This window comes from Mizuhopecten yessoensis, unplaced genomic scaffold (genome assembly GCF_002113885.1).
Source record: "Mizuhopecten yessoensis strain PY_sf001 unplaced genomic scaffold, ASM211388v2 scaffold10685, whole genome shotgun sequence".
NCBI lineage: Eukaryota > Metazoa > Mollusca > Bivalvia > Pectinida > Pectinidae > Mizuhopecten > Mizuhopecten yessoensis.
This window is the reverse complement of record NW_018408670.1, coordinates 708,025-721,155: the sequence shown is the minus strand read 5'-3', so window position 1 is coordinate 721,155 and position 13,131 is coordinate 708,025. Positions and strand designations below refer to the sequence as shown.

Below are 13,131 nucleotides of genomic sequence, written 5' to 3'. Positions count from 1 at the left end.
AAATTGTCAAAGATATGTTTCCAAAACAGTTTGTTAATGTACGCATTGAGCATTTCGTAAATATGTAGTACTTTAGTATTGAAAGCTTATTTTGAAATATTCTAAATTTTTGAACTTTTTATTTATAATACTTTCATGCATTTACAGACCCCGACAAACCTGATGTCGTTCGACTGAAGGCACTCATGCTTGGACTTGGACAAGTCGCCATAACTGTGATAATCCAGTGACCATGAGAAAGATTGACCTTGACATTCCCAGCTCAAGGTCGTCCCTAACCAGTGTCTGCTGGTAGGATACACAGACATGGGGAGCCTCTGCTGAGCTTTCCCAATATTCATAGCAGTCAGCTTGTGCTTAGTGTTACCTGACCTAGAGCCATTTGTGCCAAATACAGATGTTTGTACAGCATCAACAAGCAGCTTTGTTCATGGTTACTGACCTACAAGAGCTGAAGCTTCTCTGACCCCATGGATAAGTTCTCACTAGATACCATGTGGATATCGAGGGGATCCCACTTGAAACTGTTCAGATTCCCTCAGATATTCGGTGGATACCCTCAGATACCCTCAGATACCCTGTGGATACTCAGTAGATACCATATGGATAACCAGGGGATTTTCAGGGGAAAGTCTTCAGATACTCGTTGGATACCCTGTGGAGATACTCAGTAGATAGCCTGTGGATACTCGGTGTATATGCTGTGGATCTGCTTGATTCTCGGTGGATACGCTCTAGATACCCTCGGAAACAGGGTGGACTATAGATTTGTGGTTGACTTTGATCAGCAGCTGATAAACAGCTGTCACGTTTACAGGGTCATAGACAGAGAGAAGAATACTCAAGTCCCACTTGTCATAATACAAACAATGAACAAAAGCAATGCATTATTTTTGTTTGATGAAGACGTGTTTTGATGTGCCAGTATCTATGTGTTGTACATGTTAACAAGGTGAGCTGCTCTCGCCTGACATTCCTTAGCCTTCTGTAATGTGATAATCGGGCTGCTTTCTGTGTTTTTGTGCAATTTTCATGCTCTGATATTTTCGTTTCTATATTTTTCCATAACATGATGTGGTCAGTTAAGCTATTTCACAATATAAGATAAAAAAAACTGCGCTAGTCCATATTGGTGCAGAATGGGATATTTTGGAGAATCTGTATCACCGGGAATAACATATTTTTATTTTAGCAATGTAAGGGTGGCGGGGACCAGTGCTAAGTTAGTGCTTTTTGTCAGAGATAAAACAGTTATGGGAGACATCACTAAAATCATTATTTGCAGAGTGACTGAAAAGAATCTTTTGGTCCATTAGGTTAAAACTTTCTAGATAATTTGGGTATTCTTAATTATGACTTACCAGTAAGAAGTTAAACAAGGCGTTTCAGATGTATCCGAGAAAGGTATTTGAAGCTGTTTTATGTGCAATGTCTGAACAGAAAGTCATATTGCACTGATATTTTACACCATCTAACAATGAAAAACATTTTTTTACATTATTTTTATATGACATGACAAAATTGTCAGTATTTTAAAAAATGGTTTTGTTGCTGCTGCACATGATCAATATGTATCTTTAATACATGCCGTGCATGTCTATCTCTTTGAGGTACAAAGGACACATGTGAGTCACTAACTCATTTCTTTCTTGCAGATTAGAACCAACCCTTGATGGATAAAGCTTTTATCCAGTCTAACTGGGACCCAATTAAAGGGAGATAATCACATATTTTATGATAAAATAGGTTTTAGGGCTTAGTCCTTTTAACATTGACTGGAATGTGCAATTGTTGGATGTGTTAATTTATGTTTTTAGTCATTCCATGTGGGACACAATTGATCAGTCCATACTTCAATAGGCCCATAATAACCTGTATACCATGTTATATTTCCATGTTCTTTCCTGAATGCTAGAGTTGTTTGAGTTAAGTTGACAACATGGACCTAAAATCAATCTTAAAAATATGATTATGCAGGTTAATGTGAAGAATCATTTTGTTTCTTGGAAAAATTCAGTTTACATCTCTGTCATTTGACATTTTTTTAATTTCTTGTCAATGCCAGCATTTCAAAAATTTGGTAGAATTTAAAAGATCATACTGTAAAGAACATGTTACTTTCCTCAGCAGACTTAGATGAGTGGAAGTGGGCTGGAGTCTACTTTCCTCAGCAGACTTAAATTAGTGGAAGTGGGCTGGAGTCGACAGGTTCTCACAAACTTTGTGGGGCTTCCTGTGCATCAGTCAGACTCCTCTCCCAAGGGAAATGCTCTACATAATTACTTGGTAGTCTTCCTGTTTGTGCATTGGAAGTCCTCTCTAGTTAAGACAGGTTTTCTGTCAATTTTACACCCATTTGAAAAGGGAGAGCCAATTTTCTTGTCACTTACAGGTACACGTACCTGTTTTTACAGTAGTATGTTTAGGGCTGTTAAGGACTCTACTAGCTCCTTTAACAAAAGCAATATGACAAATGACAGATCATGTGATCCATGTCTCTTGACTAGATCTTAATCATGCAATTATAGCATCATTTTCCCATGCTCTACAGGTCTTCCAGTACAGTAACATTGATATATTTTTTGCCATTCTGAATTGTGCTTCGGTCATTATATTTCCTGACTCACAGCAGTACTAGACAATGTTGTCTACATGAAGATGTAATGTTATAGTTTTACAATGCTTATTAAGATTTTTTTACTTCAGAATTGGAGATAAAATAGCCATGTTTCAAATGCCACCATATTTCAAATTCACCTGGTTCCTTAAGAATCCCGGAGTTGAAGTGCAGACAATTTCAGACATGTGCCTTGAAGTAAAATGTGTATTGTTGTCTTCCACACATTTGAACAGCTAGTTACGCTAGTATTAAGATTTTGTGATACAAATGTACCATTGATATTCCGTCTTTTCGTATTGCAGAGTTATCTGCTCTTGTGAGCAGGTATTGATTGTTGCGTCATTTGTTTGTGAGAGCAACGTCATCAATTTTTGAGAAAACGATGTAATTTTCGCACACAAATTAATGACGTAACAATCAATACCTGCTCACAAGAGCAGATAACTCAGCAATACGAAAAGACGGAATAAGCTAGTTTATATATAGTGTTGGTATGTGTCGAGTCAGGTGTCACATCACATCCAGATTTCCAGACTGGTACACAAAGAACTGCCAGCAGTGTTAAAGAACACAACGATAGATCACCACAATGAGTTGGTTACACGAAGGCAATGAGTTTTTATATGATAACAGAACTATCTTTCAGCTGTCATGCGTTATTTATATTTTTTTAGGCGTTCAATTTATCAAGATATTTTTTCTTGAGATTATTCTGCTATGAAATCCAACGACGAGTGTTTCTATTTGATTTGCAATGTTATTATGTTACAATATTTATTGTGCAGTGATGAGTTGTATTTTACAGAATAGGCCCCCCTTTTCTGGGACAGTACTGGTAGTATGAGCACTTCAGTCAATGTAACATTCTGTAATTCCATGAAGCCACTTGTCACGACTTTTCGCCTCTACTGGTTACTGCCTCCCATATAACATCAGTGTCATCACCATTAACACATTGGTCACAATCATTGAATCTCAAGAGATTTGTCACTAAATTGACAAAAATATGATTATTGTTTCTTATCCTTTGTCGACGTCATACCATTAGTCTACGACTACTATTGAAAAGCATCAAGAAACATAGGTAGCTTTAGAACACAGCAATACCAAGTCCCTGCTTCAAGCTTTCTTTGTCCAGAGGTGTTATGCAAAATCTCCGTTTTAACACTAGAGTGTTCCTTACTTGGCTACCGAACACCCTCTCTCTGACCTACGCCATTACAGGGTAAATTGTGTGTAGATAACGTAACTACATCTATCTCTATGCTCTTTAAGAACAGTAATAGTTCACATGGGTTTAAGTCCAGGTTTGCTGTGATATTAGGAGAAACTAAATTATCCTAGTCTTGGAGTAATATCTTGGCGATTTGATCTTACAGTATATCCTTTATTGAACTATAACGTAAAAGTTTTTTATTGTGGAACTAATTTGGGCATTTCTGTTTTGGAGATAAAGTGATTAGTAGAAGTGGTATATCTTTGGTTTGTGAGGGTTATGGTCATACAGTTTTACAGTATCACTTCCTATCCCAGTATTTATATGGAAGAGTGCACTGCATGTACAATCTGATGACAGGTTTCATATTTGTAGTGTAATACATGTGTGTAATGTTACATATATGTGTTTTATTACACAAGTGTGAAGTGTAATACATGTGTGCAATGTTATATATATGTGTTTTATTACACAAGTGTGAAGTGTAATACATGTGTATAATGTTACATATGTTTTGTTACACAAGTGTGTAGTGTAATGTGTAATGTTACATATGCGTTTTGTTACACAAGTGTTTTGTGTTATACATGTGTTTAATGTTACATATGTTTTGTTACACAATTGTGTTGTGTAAAACATGTGTGTAATGTTATATATATGTGTTTTGTTAAACAAGTGTGTAGTGTAATATGTAATGTTACATATGTTTTGTTACACAATTGTGTTGTGTAAGACATGTGTTTAATGTTACATATGTTTTGTTACACAAGGGTGTTGTGTTAAACATGTTGTGTTATATATGTGTAATGTTACATATGTTTTGTTACACAAGGGTGTTGTGTTATACATGTACACAAGTGTGAAGTGTAATACATGCGTGTTTTGTTACACAAGGGTGTTGTGTTAAACATGTGTGCAATGTTACATATATTTGTTTTATTACACAAGTGTGTAGTGTTATACACGTGTGTTATGTTACATATATGTGGGTTGTTACACAAGTGTGTTGGGTTATACATGTGTGTAATGTTGCATATATGTGTTTTGTTACACCAGTGTGTTGTGTTTTACATGTGTGTAATGTTGCATATATGTGTTTTGTTAAACAAGTGTGTAGTGTAATGTGTAATGTTACATATAGGTGTTTTGTTACACAAGTGGGTTGTGTTATACATGTGGGTAATGTTACATATGTGTTTTGGTACACAAGTGTGAAGTGTAATACATGCGTGTTTTGTTCCACAAGTGTGTAGTGTAATGTATGTGTAATGTTACACAAGTGTGAAGCGTTAAACATGTGTGAAATGTTAAATATATGTGTTTTGTTAAACAAGTGTGTAGTGTAATACATGTGTGTAATGTGACCTATGTGTTTTGTTACACCAGTGTGTAGTGTTATACATGTGAGTAATGTTACATATGTGTTTTGGTACACAAGTGTGAAGTGTTATACATGTGTGTCATGTTACATATGTGTTTTGGTACACAAGTGTGAAGTGTAATACATGCGTGGTTTGTTACACAAGTGTGTACTGTAATATATGTGTAATGTGACATATATGTGTTTTGTTTCACAAGTGTGTTGTGTTAAACATGTGTGAAATGTTACACATATTTGTTTTGTTACACAAGTGTTTTGTGTTATACATGTGTGAAATGTGACATATATGTGTTTTGTTAGACAAGTGTGTTGTGTTAAACATGTGTGCAATGTTACATATATTTGTTTTATTACACAAGTGTGTTGTTTTATACATGTGTGAAATGTTAAATATATGTGTTTTGTTACACCAGTGTGTTGTGTTTTACATGTGTGTAATGTTGCATATATGTGTTTTGTTGCACAAGTGTGTTGTGTTCAACATGTGAGTAGTGTTACATATGTGTTTTGGTACCCAAGTGTGAAGTGTTAAACCTGTGTGAAATGTTACATTTATGTGTTTTGTTACACCAGTGTGTAGTGTTATACACGTGTGTTATGTTACATATATGTGGGTTGTTACACAAGTGTGTAATGTAATATATGGGTAATGTCACATATGTTTTGTTACACAAGGGTGTTGTGTTATACATGTACACAAGTGTGAAGTGAAATACATGTGTGCTATGTTACATATATGTGGGTTGTTACACAAGTGTGTTGTTTTATACATGTGTGAAATGTTACACATATTTGTTTTGTTACACAAGTGTGTACTGTAATATATGTGTAATGTTACACAAGTGTGAAGTGTAATACATGCGTGTTTTGTTACACAAGTGGGTTGTGTTATACATGTGTGTCATGTTACATATGTGTTTTGGTACCCAAGTGTGAAGTGTTAAACATTTGTGAAATGTTAGATATATGTGTTTTGTTACCCAAGTGTGTTGTGTTATTCATGTGTGTAATGTAACATATGTGTTTTATTACACAAGTGTGTAGTGAAATACATGTGTGCTATGTTACATATATGTGGGTTGTTACACAAGTGTGTAATGTAATATATGGGTAATGTCACATATGTTTTGTTACACAAGTGGGTTGTGTTATACATGTGGGTAATGTTACATATATGTGGGTTGTTACACAAGTGTGTTGGGTTATACATGTGTGTAATGTTGCATATATGTGTTTTGTTAAACAAGTGTGTAGTGTAATGTATGTGTAATGTTACACAAGTGTGAAGTGTAATAAATGTGTATAATGTTACATATGTTTTGTTACAAAAGTGTGTTGTGTTATACACGTGTGTAATGTTACATATGCGTTTTGTTACACAAGTGTGGAGTGTAATATATGTGTAATCTGACATATATGTTTTGTTACTCAAGTGTGTTGTGTTAAACATGTGTGTGACATATATGTGTTTTGTTAAACAAGTGTGTAGTGTAATGTGTAATGTTACATATAGGTGTTTTGTTACACAAGGGTGTTGTGTTAAACATGTGTGCAATGTTATATATTTGTGTTTCATTACACAAGTGTGAAGTGTAATACATGCGTGTTTTGTTACACAAGAGTGTTGTGTTATACATGTACACAAGTGTGAAGTGAAATACATGTGTGTAATGTGACATATGTGTTTTGTTAAACAAGTGTGTAGTGTAATATGTAGTGTTACATATGTGTTTTGTTAAACAAGTGTGTAGTGTAATATATGTGTGTAATGTTACATATATGTGTTTTGTTACACAAGTGTGTAGTGTAATATATGTGTAATGTGACATATATGTTTTGTTACACAAGTGTGTTGTGTTATACATGTGTGTAATGTTACATATATGTGTTTTGTTACACAAGTGTGTTGTGTTAAACATGTGTGTAATGTTACATATGTGTGTTTTGTTACACAAGTGTGTAGTGCTCCATACATGAAGCATTACAGATATGTAGTAACAAATCAATTACACCAGTGTGCCAAACCTATATGTTTTTGTGAAATGTCACAGAGGCCCGGGGCGGGTTAGTGACCATAAGGCTGTGGATCTAACAAGTGAAAAACTGTTTATATAGTAGACAACACAAGGTAATGGCATTATATTCAGCGATCAGCTTTGTTTCTCATTAAAATGCTCATTTTATATCAAATAAAACATACAAAAACTTATGAAGAAAAAAGGAAATAATACATCAATAAATTTAATTGGTAAAATATCATTATGTTTGTTGTTTATGTTGAGCAATCAGGTATGCTATGTCAACTGTTGCTGTGGAATAATAACATCTTCCCAATAATGTCGCCAGCTTCAGGATGCATTTTTAGCTCATCTGCCCGAAGGGCTAGTGAGATAATGACATGGCGTTGCTTCTGTCATTCAGCGTTCGTCAACTTCCCTTTGAACCACTTTATTTTGCAGAAATACTTAAAGGGACATCACGTGAAAAGGCGTTTTTTTTTTTAATGAATGTATGTATTGTATGCACTTCCACTTATGTTACCTCGCTATCCCCATATTCATAGTCCGTTCCAAATGTCCAGTTTGACCACTTGAATTGTTCGGGAAAGCCCTGCTAAAATAGTGCCGATAACGTCACCTGACTAGGCAGTAAACACAAGTGGTGTGAGCGAGATGAAACTGTTTCCAAAGGTGCCCCCAGAGAGGGGCCGTCAGGCAACGGCAACTTCTTACCGCACTATGAAACCAAATAATATGATTTCTAAGTCCGTATTCAAACTTATTGAACAGTACTTATTCATTATAAGAAGTTAGTTGCACACTTGCCAATATTCAGAATTTAAATTTATTTAGCTTTTAACATAAATTTCTTGCCGATAAAATTAAACAAGGGATGTGGNGTGAAATGCTTTTGCGCCTATACAGATCACTTATTCGAACAAAACTGGATTATGGTTCTATGGTATACGGGTCAGCGCGCAGTTCGTACCTTCAGATGCTAGATCCAATCCATAACCAAGGGCTACGTCTTGCCCTGGGAGCTTTTCGAACAACACCTGTAAAAAGCCTGTACGTGGAAGCAAATGAACCATCCCTTTATGACAGAAGAATAAAACTTTCATTACAATTTGCAACTCAATTAAAATCAAACCCTAAAAATCCTGCTTTCAACCAAGTATTCAACCCCAAATACCAAAACATATTTACGCAAAACCAAAAACTTCTGCCAACATTTGGTATCCGAATTTTGAATTTCCTGCAAGAACTCAACATAAAATTGACGGACATAGCTGAATTTAACATATCTGATGTTCCTCCGTGGACCATTCAAACCCCCGATTTTAACTTTACATTACATGAGCGAGGGAAATCAAGTGTTATGCCCGAAGAACACAAATCCTCCTTTCGGGAATGCATTTCGAATTACCCTTCTCATACACAACTTTACACCGATGGCTCCAAAGAAGGTGAGAAAGTGGCAGCAGCCTGCTGTACTGCCAATACTTGCACTTCAGTCCGACTACCAGACGGCGCCTCCATCTTTTCTGCTGAAGCATGCGCCATTGGTTTGGCCCTCGACCATATCGATGAACACCGCATTAAAAAGGCAATTATTTGTTCAGACTCTCTATCTGTCCTACAGAGTTTACAGTTACGAGATCCTAAAAACACAATCGTACAAAACCTTGCTCATCGAATATCTCGTATATTAAAAAAGTCTAAAATAACTTTACTATGGATTCCGAGCCATGTCGGAATAAAAGGCAACGAATTTGCTGACAGGGAAGCAAAAAATGCATTGAATCTCGAACAAACAAATATCAAACTACCATACACAGATTTTAAACCTACTATTCGTACAGCCATTCAAAATGAATGGCAGAAACGCTGGTCTCTGGAGACCAACAACAAACTTTTTAAGATACAACCGAAACTTAAAACATCTATTCCCAGTCGGAAAGATCGTAGAGAGGAAGTTGTCCTCGCTCGGCTCCGCACTGGGCACACATATCCTACTCATTCGTACCTTTTAAAACGAGAAGATATACCTTCATGCCACGCATGTGACACTCCATTTACAGTGGAGCATTTTTTAATAGAATGTTCCGATTTTAAACACATTCGTGATAACTACTTCCGAGTCCCGGATATGAAAACACTTTTCAGTTCCGTGGATTCGAAGGCATTATTTAACTATTTGAAAGACATCGGTCTATTTTATAGACTCTGATGTCTTTTAACCCACCTTATCCTTTTTGACGTTATATATATATCGCATATTCCATATCATCTATTCGTTATCTCTTTTATTATTTTAACCCCCTTTTATTATTTTTAATTATCTACACATACAATGCGAATACTTTTAAAATGAACCATTTTATCTGATTTTATCTTCGCTATTCACATGTTTGTTAAAAAAGTAAAGTGAATAAATAAATCACCATGGCCCTAAAAGACCACAGTCGTCGATGGGCCGTTAAACATAAACAAACAAACAAACAAACTTTAATCAGTTCCTTTTATCCGAAACAGAAGCCGTAGTTATCGGCAGCACGCGCCAATTTTTTTCAACGTAATCAAATGTTTTTTCCCCTGTTTTCAATACGTATTCCGATTCTATCTGAAGTCGAAAATTTATTCTTTATAGAGAAAAGGTTGTTACATGATCATACATTCTAAGCCAACATCATATGAAAACATGAACTGTTGAAAAATTACGATTTAAATAAAAAAATGTTATGCGATCCTATTTACTAGAAGTAGGTTGGTTCTCCTTCCTCAGTTATTCATCCTGGTCCGTCATTTTGACATTTTTAATCTAGCTGCGATAACGTAGCTTTTTGACGAAGAGCGATTTTTTTATATATTGCGTTGTCGCGCCAGAGGAGGCCGGGTATTCATATAAGAACTAATTTAAATATTGCATGTCAAAAAAAATCAAAAAAATCGTTTAATTCAGCAATATAATTAAATCATACTATTTTACTGATCCTGGTAATATTATAAATTATGTAAATGTAATAGCGCACGTATCTGGATCAGAGAACAGAATACGCCGTGGCCATCACAACAGTTAAGTAAACTCTCTCCGATACATGCCCATTAACATATCAAACTAAGTTCGTCTGTGTTCAAACTCACACAATGATACTAGCGAGGTTAATAGTTTTAGATATTTATTCATAACATAAACAGCGCTAGCATTTCTGTCGATTCCATTACAGCTTAACCGGCTATCCGGAAGAATACATGCACCGTACTAAATGCTAGGGCAGTTATTTTCTCCTTTGAATACTTCCCACCTGCAATGATGATTCCGTAACGTACCCCTTGCGCTATCTTTTGACCATTTGGCAACTTTTCGCTTCGTAGCTGACACGGTACAACACTTTTCTTTCGCTTACTTCACACGGCCAGTCATTTTGTTTACAAAGGAATGGTGTGCTATGCGAATGCGCTAGTAGAGGGAAATCCCGAAACAAAACGTTGGTCAGACAGACAGAAATACCGATGATTATCTTAGATTTAATCATTTTTATGAATCTATTTCAGTCAAATCCGATCGTTATTTTCCATAAGGAGTCTCACTTGATATGTTTATGTAGTATTTGAAAAAAAAGACACAAAAAAAAAGTTACTTCACCGTGATGCCCCTTTAAGATATAATAAACAAAACATAATCAACAACAGTGATCTGAATGAAAAAAAAATCAGTTGGGCTAAAACCGAGATTCGAACCCAGGACTTCAGATTGATATACTATCGCTCTAACCGATTGAGCTATCTGTTTAACAAGGTGTCCTGGCTCAACTGTTCTTCATTTACATCCAAACAGAAGTTGAGGAGCGGTTACTGTATATAGGAAAGAAACACAACGCAGTGGGCAGGGTTCCTTGAAACACAACGCAGTGGGGCAGGGTTTCTTAAAACACAATGCAGTGGGGCAGGGATCTTTAAAACACAACGCAGTAGGGCAGGGATCCTTAAAACACAACGCAGTGGGGCAGGGATCCTTGAAACACAACGCAGTGGGGCAGGGATCCTTGAAACACAATGCAGTGGGGCAGGGATCCTTAAAACACAACGCAGTGAGACAGGGATCCTTAAACACAACGCATTGGGCAGGGGTCCTTAAAACACAACTCAGTGGGATAGGGTCCTTAAAACACAACGCAGTCGTACAGGGATCCTTGAAACACAATGCAGTAGGACAGGGTTTTTCAGACAAAATAACAAATAGAACAGTGGGGCAGGGATCCTTAAAACACAACGCAGTCGTGCAGGGAAGTTCCACGCTATCACAAGGGACGAACACGAACATATCGCAGCCCTCCAAAACACACGCATACACTACACGCATGCATCTTGCACGCAGGGGAGGCCGTCCTTGAAAGACCATAGCTGTTCATAGGACGTTAAACAATACTAAACCAAACCAAACGTTCTGTATCGACTTATTATTTAGCAGCTGCTTCCTGCCTTTGTATTTTTAGGTCACCTGAGCTTTGCTCAAGTGACCTATTCCAATCACTTTCCGTCCGTCGTCGTCCGTCGTGCGTAAACTTTTTACATTATCAACTTCTTCTCAAGAACCAGTGGATGGAATTTTTTCAAACTTGGTCAGAATCATCCTTGGTAGATGAGGCTACCAAATTGTAAAATTGGGATACCTATCCCAACCCTAGGGGCCAGGGCGGGGCCCAAAAGGGAAAATTAACCAATATTTCAAAAAGCTTTTTCTCCAGACTCAGAGGTATTACAGTCATTTTCTCTGCATGGATGGAAAGATCATCAGGGGCCTTATTTGAATTGTAAATTTCAGGACCCCCGAGCTATCCGTTCTCCCTTGGGGAGTGGGTAAATTTTACTAAAGTTTAGGGAAACAACACTTTTGGGTATATTTTGACAATTTTCTGTTGGAAATTATTTTTACATGGTCAGAATCATCTTTGGTGGATGACGGTATCACATTGTAAACTTGGAATTCCTGCCCCATCCCCAGGGGTTAGAGCGGGGCCTCAAAGGGAACATTTACAAATATTTTAAAATTCTTATCCTTTGATGACATGACAAGTATTGTATTTCACTTAGTTTGCATGCTGATTTCCACATCACATCTAAACAATAAAATAAAGCTACCAGTACTTATGATATAACTCAGGTGACCGCTAAGGCCATTGGGCCTCTTGTTACTTGGGTGCAATTGAACATATTTAGCTTTGAGAGAAAATACTAAAAAATATCGCCCAATCAGAAGACAAGGCGCCATCTTTAGCTAAGGGATGGTCCATCTGTAACAACAAGCATTCTTACTCCCATCCGATTTTCCATATTTGACCCTAACCCCACCTGAAGGCACTATGTTTATAAAATACAACAATGGTTTTTTTTGTCCATGGATGCTCGTACTGCATAAATTAAATATGTTTTCTCTACCTTTATCAAATATTTTACCTCTACTTTTAATTTCGACACCGCCTCTCCAACCCCATGGGAAGGGCACAATTTAATGTATACGCCAGTGAGTTCCATTACCCAGGAGTGATGTATTAAGTTAGCTCTAAATCGTTTCAACCGTAATCTTGAAAAAAACCTATTTCCCCTCTTGTGTCCCATAGGGATCCAATTCTTCATTCATACAAATAGAATCTCATCGGACTACAGCTGCTCTGTACATAGCATTCCTCTTTTCAGATGACTGGGTGCGCATGCGTAGGTGCAGGTTTTCAAGCGGGTGGCAAGCGTGTTCCAAATGATGCACCAAATTTACATGTCAAAATGGCGGTTAAAAGTAAATGGATATAAATGCCAAATGCGCTGAAAGTGTTCAATTGCTTTGCACTATGCAAACATAATTACAGATATATTTAATATATACTTTGTTTTCTCAATTAATAACAAGAAAAAAACG

The 13,131-nt window shown here is 36.6% G+C and overlaps 1 protein-coding gene across 10 annotated transcripts in view; it reads left to right on the top strand.

The window, feature by feature from the left end:
* LOC110461813 (ras-specific guanine nucleotide-releasing factor RalGPS1-like) overlaps positions 1 to 2,978 on the top strand; it is a 98,552-nt gene extending 95,574 nt beyond the window's left edge. For all 10 annotated transcript variants that reach the window (XM_021515491.1, XM_021515490.1, XM_021515489.1 and 7 more), the window contains one exon: positions 148 to 2,978. In XM_021515491.1, coding sequence (XP_021371166.1) covers positions 148 to 177 — 30 coding nt within the window. In that variant the 3' untranslated portion in view covers positions 178 to 2,978. The remainder of the gene's footprint in view (positions 1 to 147) is intronic.
* Positions 2,979 to 13,131: the final 10,153 nt, after the last annotated feature.